This window comes from Neolamprologus brichardi, chromosome 16 (assembly GCF_056152115.1).
Source record: "Neolamprologus brichardi isolate AB-2024 chromosome 16, ASM5615211v1, whole genome shotgun sequence".
Lineage (NCBI taxonomy): Eukaryota > Metazoa > Chordata > Actinopteri > Cichliformes > Cichlidae > Neolamprologus > Neolamprologus brichardi.
This window is the reverse complement of record NC_142119.1, coordinates 28,482,134-28,497,249: the sequence shown is the minus strand read 5'-3', so window position 1 is coordinate 28,497,249 and position 15,116 is coordinate 28,482,134. Positions and strand designations below refer to the sequence as shown.

Genomic DNA, 15,116 nt, shown 5'->3' with positions numbered 1-15,116 from the left:
GCATCTTTATGACTTAGCAGGCCTCTGAGCTGCTCTGTGCAGTCAGCCATAAAATAGGGAGGGATCATGTTCCAAACACCAGCCTGTCATCTGCAGGAGAAACATGCTTGAGCTTCTCGGGGGGGGGGGGGGGGGGGGGGGGGGGGGTTAGCATGTGTACAGGATTACTGTTTATGCTTTGTCAAAGTGTTATTCATAACTAGCTTCATCAGTGTTTGCAATGTGAATGCTCAATTATACAGTCACATCACTCACTGTGGATGTGGAAGTGCTCGGCCTATATTTCAGTGTGGATTTTGCTCCACTGTGTTAGTTTGCTTGTGTGTGATTTTGAATACGTCATGCTTTTGTGTATTTCTTATCTGTAACACAGATAGCAGATACATTGACTAAGGGGTTATCTCCCTGTTAGATAGACGCGGCTATTTATCAAATGCATCTGTTGAATTTGCACAGATATCTGATCCTTAATGGGAATTATTCTGCTTATTGTGTAGTTGTTCCTTCTGATTACAGGTGTTTGTTTCACACATGAGCATGCTGTCTTCAGACAAAGTCTTTTGTTTTTGGAATCAGCATAGATTAATGCAGTGCGGGGCTATGTGCTGACAAGTTGTTGAGGTTCAGAGGTCTATGTTTATGCCCATAAATAAAACTGAATATGATGACTGATATCAGTACTGATATTTGGTGATTTAAAAAGCTAATATATATATATATATATTCTTTAACATTTTTTTAGCCACACAAACGCTCAGCTCGACTCGACAGAGTGCGCACTGGTGGACAAACTTTGGACCATCAACACCCATAACATTGTTAAAGGATATTTCTCCTGTCTCATCTCTATTTTTTAAATGTTAATTTATCAGCAGTTATAAAGAGTGATACTTTTTATAATTTAGGGCTATATGTCGGGCCTACTGACATATTGGTCAATTTGTATTAATCTTCACATTTTAGTTTAGATTTAAAAGACACCTTGATGCATATTAACAGAAGCAACAAAAGCAAATAACTTGAGAATATCATTGAGTGTTAATTATAAGAGAAAAAGGGAAATACAAATAGAAACCTTTAGGACATTTGAATGAAACAGATGATTGATTAAAGTATTTGTTTAACTGGAGCCTTTATTGCAGTACAGTGTTATAAACATTCATTGTTGAAATGGTCCTCTAGTGTCACTATTGTACCACTGAAGTAGTAAAAAATTATAGATAGCGTATAATTTTACCTCTTTTTTAAACTTAATAAAAATTAAAAAGCCAAACTAGTGTGACAGCATTTATATTGTTGCAAACATTTATAGACAGTAGTCACATGACATGATGGAAGTGTACTCCTCACCTGATTTTTAATATTCACAGCACCCTCAAAGATCCAAATAGTGTTACTATAAGCAGCTCCTGTAGTGAGCCTCCCCCAGCCCACAGCAAGGTAGCAAGCCTATACTCAGCTACTGACCTGTCTAATGACCGTCCTCATAGAAACAGAAGGACCAAAATGGGCCAACAGAGGCCAAACCCAGGGCCTCTTTGATCTGGAAGTCAGTGCTGCGCCTCATCTCTGTTACTCTGTGTCTGTCTGCGGTACACAGCGTGACCTGGACGCAGGACCTGCTGGTATACCTTATCACTTTTAATTATAGCACTTTGAATAAAAAGTCTGGAAACCTTTGTCCCAGTGGAATAATTAAAAAGAAAGCATTTACTATGTGTAATTTTACTCATTAATATCTTGAAAAGGTAATTTGATTGATTAAATTTAAATTCAAATGAGCCATTAATATTAACAATACAAAAAACTATTTTAGAGCCAATTAATTATTACGTGGCCACTGCCTTTTGTCTTTTGATTGATTATTGAATTTTAAAGTGCTGAAGAAAGTCCATTGCACAGAGCAGCAGCAGAACGTGTTTGCGTAGCTGCTTTACATAGGATCGAACCAGTCACATCAAAAAATCAAAAGGCAGTGTTTTTCTTTTTTTTTCTTAATATTTTAGTAATCACCATGTTGAAATTGTACAGTACTGAGGAAAAGTCTTAAGCCACCCCTCATTTGGGAAATATGTACAATGATTTATTGAAATGTGTGCAAACATATAGTATAAAAAACAAAAACTGAGTTTGTACAATTCTAAGTCAACATTTGGTATGCCCACCTTTATTCTTCAACACAGCCTGAACTCTAAAGCAACCTTGCTTTCAGTAGTGTTCAGGAATAGTTCTCCAGGCTTCTTAAAGAACAGTCAAAGCTCCTCTTTGGATGTTGGCTGCCTTTTGCTCTAATCTCTGTCAAGATGATCCTACATTGCTTCAGTAAAGTTGAGGTCTGGACTTTGGGGAGGCCAATCCCTGAATGATAGGGTTCAATTGTGTGTTTTTCTATTTGGTTATGCTTTTATTGCATTGGCATTGTGTTTGGGATCGTTTTCATTTTGGATAAGGAAGCCATTGCCAATCAAATGCTTTCCGGATGCTATGGCATTGTGGATCAAAACGCTAAGATACTTTTCTGTTCCTAATACGCAAGAACCGACAACGAGCTAAATAAGAAAAAATGGAGCCTCAAACAAAGATGGAGCCTCTAAGAAGTTTTACAGATGGCTATAGAAACTCACTGTTGTACCTACTGACTATTTTAACCAATAGGTTCATCGTGTTCATCGTGTTCTTCCTTATGAATGGCATCTTGGCAACAAACCTTTCATTGAGACCAATTCTGATGAGTGATCAGTAAACAGTAGATGGATCAACCGAAAGATCAAATGAATCTCTCGGGTCATGTGTCAGGTCTTTGGTGGAATTTTGACTTTCTGATACTGTTCATGTGTTCAAATAGTCTTCTTCTTGTGCAGTTTCCTCAAACTTTTTAAGAACACACTAAACTCAATGCTGAGATGTGTTTTTTGTGACAGCCTGCTAGTAACAAAGAGCCTAAAGAGACAATTTAATTAATGTATTTATTTATCAGTTCATTTATGTATTTATTCTTTGAAAAGTTGTCTGTTATTTGTTGATAATACCTGGGTCCATCTCTTGCGTTAGGTGCCTTATGTATGCTGAAATTATTTATTAAAACGATGAAAGATCTCTGGAAAGCCTGGTGAACTATTGCGCAGGACCATTAAACGTTACAAGAAAGTCTGGCTTCAAAGTGAAAGAAAATTTGAAGAAATGTGGGTTGGCTTGAGACTTTTCATAAAGAGAAGTCAAACAAATACTCTGGTTGGCAGATTGATGACTCATGGGAAGAACATTGAAAAACTGTATTTGTTTCAACATGAATGCAAGAGGTACAGAAAACAGTTAAAGAAAACACAAACACTTGATTTCCTCTTGCAAAGAAAACACAAACTTGTGATTTCTTATTCTTTAAAGTATTAATCATGCTCCAAAACAATAGAAATGTGTGCACTGACACTTTTTCAGTATGCTGATCATCAGTATCCTGTAGTCCCTAGAGTATTAGACAGTGCGATCAAGCATACGAAGATAATACACAGTCATTCCTATCTACCATTTAAGAGGTCCATATATCTCTGCATGTTTCCATAGATCCATATTTTAAACAAGAGGCAGGACTTCACCCCATCACTGTCAAAGTGCAGCTCCAAGGATAATCTGAAGCACTCTCCTCGTGGAGCCAATGTATGTACCCTTCAAGCTTTGCCTTCCTCATTAAGAGGATGGGTGAATGCCTTATATAATTCTAGTTAGTCCAATTCCCAATAAATATTTTGATTCATATCTCTTTAGGTAGTTGCTTCTTGTTGTGTTGTGCAGTATATGGGTAGGTTAATAGTATCAAAGTGAGCTAGTTTGTATTTTACCCCCCTTTTCACTGTAGTTTGGCTCTCACTTTTTAATTTTAGATACAGTTGTCTCTTTTCACCTATGGTTCAAGGGGTGACAAATGTCACTTGTATTATAGGTTATATATTACTGGCATTATGAACGACCAACAACAACATAGCAAGGAGGATGCATGCTTCTGACTTTTTTCTAATATTTAGCCGACTATCTAGCACAAAAATGACCTGAGAAAGATCCACTCAGTTGACCATAGCCTTAGCTAAACTGCTAAAGTATACTTGAACATGCAGTCCTGTTGGATCCATATGAATACTGTAGCCTAACTTTTCATTAGCACTTTACCCCCCAAAAACCCCTGTCATGTATCTGTGATTAGTTTGACATTTAATCGTGCACTATTGTGTGTATTAGGTCTAGTCTTACATTTCGTGTAGAATAATACGAATAATAGTGAGTCGACAGTAGATTAAATGTGTTTTCCCTTCCCCAGAAATCTCCCACTAGTTGAGTCCTCTTTTTCTTTCTATCCTCTTCTTCTTCTATTTTTTCCCCTTTTTCCTCCATTTATTTCCTTCTGAGGGTACATAAAATGCTTGCTTCCTCATTCTAGTTTATCCCACAATTCTAAGTCACATGAGATATAATAGGTCACATGCTATGCTATAGTGATGGTGCTTTGTGGCAAGACGAGGTTTGCATATCTTGTGGATATTCTGTGCTGTTACAAGCATGAATAATCTGCTCTCATTATTCATTTAGTTTGCTACCTTGTGTTTAGGTTGCATTAAGAAGAAAGACAAAAAAATAATTCCTCTTTTAAAGAAGGGGAATAAATTCTCTGTTATATTTAGCTATTAAAAAGTTATTGATAGTGTAACATTTTACTGGCAGTGGGTGGAAAATTATGGTTCCACTTGTGCATACCCGATGTTTGAAGGGAAGTAACAGCAGAAAACCTTGTGCTAATTGAGAACTGAATGAAAACACTTCCTCTTTGTCTCTGTCTGTTGCATATTAAAGAAATTCTCAATGTAGCATAAGAAAGGACGTCTGATCCTCCATATCATAAATACCCCACAAATGAGATATACTTTATATGTTCTTTATTGCCTCTGGTTGTCTTGAGCCCATTGGCACATAAGCATTGTTCCAGCAATGTTTTGAACTGGGACTGAATGGCCCCCATATTCTTTGAACAGATGTCCATCTATTTGAAAGCACTCCTTGTGTTTCATTAAGCGGTGAAGGAAAAGGAAAACAGTTCAGAGGCCACATACCCGAAAGTCTCCGTTGTCCTCATCTTTTCTAATTCACAAAATGTGTAAGAAGTGTATGCGCTGTCATTTTTTTATCTGGTGTAAACCCCCATTGCTTTTGCTGTGCTGTCGTGTAAAAATGAAAGCTATTTATTTGTTGTTTCAGTACTGTTCCAACTCTGCTTTGTCTGCATCTCACTCCTGCTTTTTCTCCTTGCAGCTACAGAGAGTCAGCACACGTCACAGCACGCTCACATGTTCATCATCCTCAATCCCTAAAGTAGTGGCCTCAAATCAAAGAACTTTCAATTTGTGTTTTTAGCTTCTATAGGTTCATCAGTTGTTGCATTTTGGTTCATAATCCAGGCTCACAGACCGTCACAGCTCACGCCATGAGTCAGATCAAATTGTCTTTTCCTCTGAGCTTAAAGTGATCGTATCAGTTGAATGATGTTTGTCCTGGGCAACAGGGAAACTACTAGTCCAATTGTACCGCCAAACACAGTCAGACATCTATTTAAACAGTGGGAGTACACAAACTGTTTAAAAGACTTAAGCCCAAGCGTTTTCCCACCTCATTCCTCACCTCCACCCTGCAGGTTTTCATCCCCAGTGTTAAACTGGACTATAGCCATGTTCAGTCTAGGTGTGGGTCCTTGGACAGGCGTGGCTACTCGGCAGGAGGTGGAAACGTGAGTCTTGTGCTGCAAGCCCATTGTGTCAGTGTTGTTGTCGGTATTATTTATGTGCCGTGCTGTGCTGTGTTTCCTCTGTGTTTTCCTGTATTTTTATTTTGCCTTACTGTTTCTCGGTTTATAGTTAAGTCACTCATTTATTTGCAGTGCTCTTACTAGACTGCTCTTCATCTTTGCATTATTCTCCACCAGTGGTTTGTGTCCTGCAAGTAATAATACCAAGGGCTGAATGTGTCTGCCTCCAGAACCTGACATTCGGCTAGTCTGCTGACTTAGCTTCTAAGGGCACTAGCCAATATTAGGATGTAGCCAAGATATCAGGAGATTAGAAAAAATACATCCTTTTCAAAATGCGGGCATGTTAAAAAAAGCTAAGTCTTCGTCAGATGATAGCCAGTGGTTTCAGTATTGCATTTTACCAAATGCAATGTCTTTATGATCCCCATCTTGACTTTGTAACTGCATGCAGACACAGCCTGCTTGGACTACAAGTCCAAAAACAAAACAAAACAAATAAACCCAGAAAGCTTCTGGTACCAAAAGATCCTTCCTGCTTGTACATATTCATGTTTGTTACACTTTTATGCTTAATGCTTTTCTAATCCTTTATTGTATTTTGTACTGGACAGAGAAGCTCATCAAATCTTATTGAATTTTTCTTTATGTACGATGAAAATAAAGCTAATAAAGGCTTTCTTCTTCATATGCAGAAACACACAGAAGAGAAAGTAGACTTAGTGCTTAACAAAATTAGCCCACTCATTGCTAGCAAAACTCTTGCCAGCATCTCTCATCCACAACAGGTAGCACGCTGCATGAAGCACTTGATTAAGACTGATTATAGCCATCTGAAGGCAGCAGGTATAGTGTGCGCTCCATCTGCAGTTTCTGATTTGAATAATGCACATTAACAATGCACAGTTACGCAAGCCTAATAATAATGAGACCGTTAAAACTTATCTCTTGACTTTATATCACTTCCCTCAGAATGATCTGTTCCCATAAAACCTCTTTTTATTTGATTCTTGCTACAGCAGCTGAAAAAAGTAGTGCCAGGAACATTTATAAGGTCAGTGCTTTTGGCACAGCAGATATTATCTGTTCAGGTGACTGTAGTAATTAAATTTATCCGTTGTGTAACAAGAAACAGCTATTATTTTGTGCCCAGTTTTACAATAGCGGCCTCAAAGTAGTGAAATCAGAGTTGGCATTGTGTGTATTATTCTGTATTCTTACATGTTACTTGTAATCGCTCGTCTTTAATTATCTGCAGAAAACCGACGTCAACCTTAAAGAGACACGTGGTAGCACATTTGCTCATATATTGCAGCATCTTAGTTTCGAGAGCCTCAAATAGAGTGTCAGTACACATCAAGTGAAGAATGGCGCAAAGGCAGACTGGTCACTTTGAATCACAGCCGCTCAACTGACAGTTCCTGCAGATTTTTAGGACAAGCCCAGCACAAGTTAAGCGAAGGTGGAGAGGGTTGGTTGGCTGAGTTGCTGAACGTAAGGACTTTAAATTGCAGATTACCATTTGCAATCAAACATTACTAAAAGTTGTTGCATATAACTGTGCATAATTTCATGAGAAGTGCTCTTTACTCCTCCCTCTGTTGCAAATTATTATATTTGGAGATTACATCAGCTCCCATCAGTGTATAAAAGAGTCAGTTGTATTGCCTCTGATAAATTCGACTTAAAAAAAAAACTCACTAGAAAACTGAGGCAAAGGTTTGAAAAAATTAAAGCCATAATTAACTATTAGTCAGAACATCTTTATTACATTTGATATAAATAAAGAAAACAATGTCATTTCTCCAAATTATGCATGCAAACACTCAATTATTGCAATTAAAAATGGATATCGTACTACTCTGCTAATGTGTAAAATCTACACCAATCATCCACAACGTTAAACCCACTGATTGCTTAAATTAAAAAAAACATGTATCGCAGTGCTATTACGAAAAGTGTTATAATTGTTTAGTAATCTCATTATGAAAAATGTGCAATTAATGAAGGTTCTTACTGTTAAAGACTTTGGATCCTTGTGTTCATCAATGATACTTTTACATGTATAACCTACATAAAAGGCATACTAGCCTTTTTCAGTGGCAGCGGCCTTTCCCGGCAGACCAATGTCTCTTCAGCAATGACTTTAAGAGACCAAAAGTCCAAGGTGTTGACCCTGGCTCCAAGATCCCTAATGATGATCTGCAGCACACAGAAGAAACCTGATCCACAGAGACTCCAGCACACCAAAGGACCCTAAAGGACCCACTACCATCATCATACAGGGCCTCCATAAGCCCTAATGGGTCCAAGGTGCTTTGTACAAAGACCTTCAGAAAGATGGTTTTTAATGTCGTGTCTGATTGGTGTTTTCACTTCTTAGTAGAACTAATAAATTAAGCAATCAAGCGCATCTGAAGAAAAATGCATGTATCTGGTTTATGTTCAGTTATATGAATAGGTCAAGAATTTGCATTTGCAAAAGGTACTGTGTTATGTAAGAAATCAACACATACCATACAAATGAAAAACATCAACAGTGGGGTTAACAGATGCCTAAGTGACATGACTACAGGAGCGATGTGCCAAACAGTAGCCTGATGTTCACCCACGCTGACACAAAGCACTTATAATCTCTTCTCTTTAAAACTCATATGCTATACTTTTGCTAGTCTTTTGCATGTGTAAGAGACTTGGTGTTCTTTATCAGTCCACAGCTTCACAAAACAATAAGGCCACAACAAGGTATATTGTAGGTAAAGGCTGCATACAGTATTGTGTGCTTGTGGTGTGGTGTTTTTTGTGTGACTTTCTATGTGTCATCTCACTTTTTCTGTCATTTTGTGTCTCGGGCCTTGTAAAGAGGGTTGAAATTAAGGGACACAAAATCACTGGTTACAAAAGACATTTGTACTAAATCAGCGACATGGCAAAGGTTGCTGACCACAGGCGTGTCTGCGTGATTCATCTCAGGATGTGGTGTATCTGTCCTTGTTCATCTGTGCTGTGTTTAAAGCTTTATGTTTGCTGTCTCATCAGTTCACTCCTTACACATTTCTCTGCGGGTTGCTCTTCAGACCTCCTCGGTGTGTCCCTGCCCTCTCTTTGCCTTACACTTCTCACAGTTATGTGTGTCTGTTCAGTTTTATAAATGGGACAAATTATTTTCAAGACATACTTACAGCTTGAAAACAGGTTGCTTCGGTTACAGGTACAATCTAGATCAGATGTATTCCTCTTGATAAATCAGGGGGGGACCTGATGATCTTGCCTTGAACTGTGGGCTCTAAACTTGCCTTTTCCTGACTGTGTTCCTTCCAGGTACAAATACAGAACAAGAAGATTGACTTGAGCCATGTGACCTCCAAGTGTGGCTCTCTAGACAACATCCATCATCGGCCAGGTAAAGGTTTGCAGTTCCCCTACAAAGAGGGCAACACTGCACTGCAGTGAGTGTGCTGTGACCAGAAGGTTGCTGCTGCAGTTCCTTACTTTAAAATCTGAATTTTATATGTGTTATGTCCAGGAGGCCGTCGAACTGCTCAGATACACTTGAGCAATTTATCTAAATTTCATGAGCTTTTGAGTTCAGACTGTGGTTATACTGGAAAGCCTCAAGGTATGACTGCATGTGAAGCTAAAAATGTGAGTAGATAAGTTGAACTGCATGCTCCCATTTTTTCTTTTAGTGAGATAAGGAAGCGCAAAGTAGACAAGCCAGACAGGTAAACAGTGTTGAGTTCAACATTCATCACCCAACTCTGTTTGATGCTGCTGGCTTACAATGCCAGGTAAACCCCAGTGCGCTTCCACCTGGTCTTATCATTACACGATAATACCAAGGGACACAGATTAGATGTTCTAAGACCTGTTTACTTGTATTTGTTAGACAAAGAATTTCCTACCCTATGTAAATGCATGTATTCATTTGGCAGTTTTTTTCTTAACTCCTGAAATAACATGTCAATCAGATGCAGCTCCTGGACCAGTCTGTATCTAAATACGCAACAACAGTGGAAGCAAGCAGTAAACTGACAGCCTTATAGATGTGTCCGCAGGTGGCCGAATGTAGGAGGTGTTTTGGTCCCTGGCAGCATTTTCTGAAATTTCTCTTTATACCTTGAGTGTGAGAGTGTGGGATATGATGTTAATAAATTGGGTTACTTCAAACCTGGAGAGGGTTTTACATTCAATTTAATGTTTGCTCATCCAAATTTCTGAAATGCAAAGTAATAAATTGCCTTCACAGTAATCCCTTAACATTCCTAAGTCCATAGGACTTGCACTAAAAGAAAACTTGCATATTGGTTATAGGGGTTGCTGTTGGTAAGTTTGAATATTTCTTTTCCATTAATACAACAAAATAAATTCTCTGATGCTATAGGGCAGTGTGATGCTCTGTGACAGTCATATTCAAAGCTCTACAATTAAAATCTAAATCATAATTATTAGATGCCATAAAAGTGGTTTTATGTTTTTTATTCTTCCGGATAACTGCACAGAACTTGTGCTTATATTTAACTGAATTGGCCTTTTAAATCATTTTCTGAATTTCCAGCTTAATATACAGAACTGGAAAGATTTCATTGCACTACCAGTACTTTGGCAGCAAAGCCCCCTGCAGAAATATGGAATCCCCTTTTTATTTACCCATAGAGAGTATTGGACTGTCCTGCAGCGCCACCTGCTGTTCATTCTGCCATGTTTATTACTTTCTTTAGTCTATTCCTAAGCTCTCATTGAGAAGCTACTGGGGTTTCATACTTTAACTCTGCACAATTTTTAACCTCACTCTCTCATCTGACCTTTAATAACTTCTTAATAAGATGGGTGTGTCTTGAGTAGATATTAGGTGGATATTTGGTGACTAAGTATTCACATTTTGTTTTTCACTTGATGCCGTTTCAATTTCATAATTGAAATAAATGCTTACAATTAATATAGCGCTCTTCTCACTTAATAGTTTTTACACTTCTTCTGCTTTTAAACAGGAGGTGGTAATGTGCGTATCGAGAGTGTGAAGTTGGACTTCAAAGACAAAGCCCAAGCAAAGGTGGGTTCCCTGGAAAATGCTCACCACATTCCTGGTGGAGGCCACGTCACGGTGAGTGTCAGCTCCATGCTTCTAATCAGCCATTTAAGGGAAAACATCAAGTTATTGAGAGATTGTCCTACTCATCAATTTAAATATAAGCCCTCATAAGTAATAGCCTTTACTCTTCCTTTACTCAATATTCACCCAAATCTCAGGCTGTGCAGTAGCCAGAGAAATTGCAAAAAAAGCCCAAGGCCTACATCTCAGACTCAGTGTTCATGACAGTACAATTAGAAAAAGATTGCACAGATACGTCTTGTCTGGAAGGTTGTCAGGAGAAAGCTTTTCTCTACAAAGAACATAGCAACCAAGCTCAGGTTGCATCTAAACCTGCAAGACTTCTAGAGCAGTGTGCTTCAATCAGACATCATTTAGATGTTTAACTGTAATGTACACTGTTCCATGTAGTCAAAACCAAAGCACAGCATATCAGCGCAAGCACCTTATATCAATTGTCAAGCATGGTGGTGTGATGATTTGGATTTGTTTTTGCCACAGGACTTGGGCACCTTGCACTCAGTCGGTCGACCGCGAACTCCTCAGTATAAGTACTCTATGTGAGGCCATCTGTCTGACAGTTAAAGCTTGGCTGAAACTGGGTAATGCAACTAGACAACGATCTTGTTGCATTACAAACCAGAAAAAAGGTTTTCCAGGACTCTGCAGTCATGTGAAAAACTAAGAACAAGCAAACCAGGAAGTTGGTAATAGAATCTCTGAGAAAACCACAATGAACTGATGCAACGTAAAGAAGAGTACGTCGAAATTCCTCCACAATGACCTGAGAGAATGATGACGTCGTGTAGAAAATTATTACTTAAGATTATTACTGCTAAAGGTGGTTCTAGAACAGGGGTGGGCAATCTCAGTTCACGAGGGCCGGTGTCCCTGCAGGTTTTAGATCTCACCTTGGGTCAACACACCTGAATCACATGATTAGTTCGTTACCAGGCCTCTGGAGAACTTCAGGACATGTTGGTCGTGTCCAAATTCATGGGCTGCATCCTCCTGAGGACCCGGCCTTCGCGGTCTACGTGGGCCGGGTCCTCAGAAGGTCGGCTAGGCCGGAAGTAAACGGCCGTGAAATTGGACGGTCTAGCCTTCTGATTAGCGTCACCGCTGTCTCGGTGGAGTTTAATAAACTCAGCCGTCTGCTCCTTGCTATCTAAAATATAACAGGACACTGGCGTAAATTCTCGACTGTCTCATACTTCTGTTTAATCAGTTTTCTGTTTGACGTTTAGTCAGCTGTGTAAAAACCAAGGAGGAACCCACCCGGGGGATTAATAAAGTTTTATTTTATCTAATCTAATCAAATAACTTTAATCTCAGCCAAACCGATTTACTCACGAACAAACAAAACACTGAAAAAAGCCCAACAATAACATTTTTAGGTTGTCTAAGTGACTTATATATTACGTTTAACCCGAGCAGCGAAAGTCCGCGGTGATCTGAAAATGATGTGCCGGGAGTTGTGCCGTTCTCGGCCGCATCAGTGACCCTCGAGCTCCCGGCTAGCTATCGAGCTGGTGGGTAGCAGACAACTCCGAAAACGTCGAACCACTTTTGCAAATATGCGATATCTTGATAAACCGAGCAGTTATTTGATGTTTACACAGCTACTTTCTCGCCTGAAAATATGTTAAAAGTTTATTTTGTGACCCAGAAAGATTAGCATGAGTAATTTTAAAACTTAGTAGCGGCCCCCATTGTTGGAAACTGGAGTTTGGCTGGGCCGCGCTATGAATTCTGGGATATGGTAGGCCACGAAGGACACACCCGACCCATCCTTCAAATTCGGGGAAAAGGAGGACGCATTTGTCGGCTGCATTCGGAGGAGTCTACGAATTTGGACAGCCTTCGGCGCGTCGCTGTGACGTAATCGGTCTACAAATGCGGCCTCAGGAGGATGCAGCCCATGAATTTGGACACGACCGCCATTTAAATCAGCTGTGTTGGTTCGAGGACACATCTAAAACCTGCAGGGACACCGGCCCTCGTGGACTGAGATTGCCCACCCCTGTTTTAGAAGATATTAAACCATGGGTTGTACTTGGTTTTTCACATGACTGCAGAGTCCTGGAAAACTTCTCTGTACTAGCAATAACTTGAAATAATCATTTTCTGTATGACCATCAGTCTCTCACGTCATTGTGTGTGTGCATCTTAACTATTTGTTTCCATAGTTCTGTAGTCAATTAAGTTTAAATCTTACAAAACAGTGTTTCCACCAGGCCAATCTTCCAAAAACTTGCTGTATTCCTTTAGCAGTAAAGGTACAGTATATACATCAGTCCATACATGACTGCTCTTAATAAGTGATCAGTAATCCTCTGGAGGCATGGGAGTTTTTCCACTTGTTCTAAAGCCGTTTCTAAAATGAATCAATATTTCATATGACGTCTGACAGTAATATTTGTTTTTCCCTATTCGCTTCTCACATCACACCATCTGCCTTTAACAGATTGAAAGCCACAGGTTGACATTTCGGGACAATGCCAAGGCCCGAGTAGATCATGGAGCCGAGATCATCATCCAGTCACCAGGTCTCTCTGGCTCAGTGTCTCCCCACCGCATCCGCGAAAGCCATCTATCATCCTCCGGGAGTCTCAACATGATGGATTCCCCACAGTTAGCAACCTTGGCGGAGGATGTCACTGCAGCTCTGGCCAAGCAGGGTTTGTGAACACTGGATCTCTGGATCGCTGCTCTGCACCCAAGACGTCCTCATCCTGATCCATTCAAACTTTTCCGCCCTCTCCTGCCACCCTAAGGCTGACTGATCACCGCTACTACTCAGCTAAACCGGTTCTAAGTAGAGACTCAAAGTAGGATCTACTGTACTTTGGTCCTATTTACTCTGTTTTCTGTCTATTTTAAACCCAAACGTCCTATTTCTGATTGATTTTGATCTCCCTCGTTTTGAATCATGTTGCAAAGAAAAGTTTGCTGTAACCTCTAAATAGTGGGGACAAAAGATTGGCTTTACTGGTCTTGGATCAGTGTTGAAGAAGCAACAGCCTTTTTTCTACTTTGAATAAGAAATAACGCGACGACCACCACACCACACCGCACGTATTGCTCTTGTTCAGTAAACGTGCATGGACACCCTATCAAAACACGCATCCTTACTGCAAGTCATTCTTGTCATCCAATATATAATATATTTATCAAATATATATAGAAACATGTATAAAATAAAGGTTCTTTGCCATCTACATGTCCTGAAAACATTTTAAAAGGAAGTGACAAAAATGGCTTGAAAATCTGTAAAATTGCATTTATGCAAGCAACTAGGTCATGTTACCACGAGCATGTATGGATTCAAGTCTTAAAAGAGGCTATTTTGTAATTTAAAATAAGGATTTTAGTAAGTTATTTCCTCATTTATTGGATAAAAATTAAACAAGTTCATGTTTTGTAGTTAATAGTTGTTTACAGTGTAATGCTTGGTGACAATGTCAGACAGCTGATTTGGTGTTGCTAAAGAATGCATCTGAGTCATGTCAAAGTGCATCACACACTTGCACCTGCTCAGCGGTTCAACGCAGAAGCCTGTCCATACATCACAGCAGTATTAAACACTGGCACTCATTCAAACATCCTCAAAAGGAAAGTCTGTTCAGACGCAGCTCACAAGAATAAACAGCACTGACATTTCTCCAGTATTACAGGCTGACATTGCCGTCATCGGGACTGCCGGAACCACAGAGGAGATGCTACAATTTGCGACCTGATATTTAGCAGAAGATGCAGCTACTCTGAAATCTGTCTGTGCGTGTGCTTTTTGGTGCAGGTCCCCTGCTGTTTTACAGCGGACGCTACCATATCTGGATGTTTTGTTGCAATATGTGGGAGAATAAATTGGACAAAAATATTTTGAAAAATCCTAAAAGTTAAAAAGACTCAGTCAACTCCTGATATGTCTGTTAGGAAAAAAAAGTGTTTGGGTGATCTAGTTTCTTTTTCAGACACCATTTGTGGTATGCCCTGCCTCCTGCCTACTACTTACTGCCCTCACCTGCAACTGTTTGTTTGCTTCCGTGTTTTTTCTGCATTCCCCATCTCTGTGTGCCCCTTCCCCACCTCCTACTCCAACCTACAGCAACTGTAAATGTATTTAAAAGGTCAAGTAGATGTACGCAGTTTTTCTCTTGTTGATATGACACCAGTTACAATAATTAATGACAATAAAACGACCAAAAAATGGGAAAAAAAAAGTGACGTACTTGTTTT

The 15,116-nt window shown here is 39.5% G+C and overlaps 1 protein-coding gene across 12 annotated transcripts in view; it reads left to right on the top strand.

Annotated features, from left to right (window-relative positions):
• map2 (microtubule-associated protein 2) overlaps positions 1–15,094 on the top strand; it is a 103,919-nt gene extending 88,825 nt beyond the window's left edge. For 9 of the 12 annotated variants that reach the window (XM_087852973.1, XM_087852975.1, XM_035912779.2 and 6 more), the window contains 4 exons: positions 5,675–5,767; positions 9,107–9,188; positions 10,777–10,889; positions 13,345–15,094. In XM_087852973.1, the coding sequence (XP_087709099.1) occupies positions 5,675–5,767; positions 9,107–9,188; positions 10,777–10,889; positions 13,345–13,566 (510 nt within the window). In that variant the 3' untranslated portion in view covers positions 13,567–15,094. Of the gene's footprint in view, positions 1–1,490; positions 1,626–3,561; positions 3,655–5,674; positions 5,768–9,106; positions 9,189–10,776; positions 10,890–13,344 lie in introns of all 12 variants that reach the window. The other 3 variants (XM_087852981.1, XM_035912780.2, XM_087852977.1) reach the window with 3 other exon arrangements.
• The last annotated feature ends 22 nt before the right edge of the window (positions 15,095–15,116 follow it).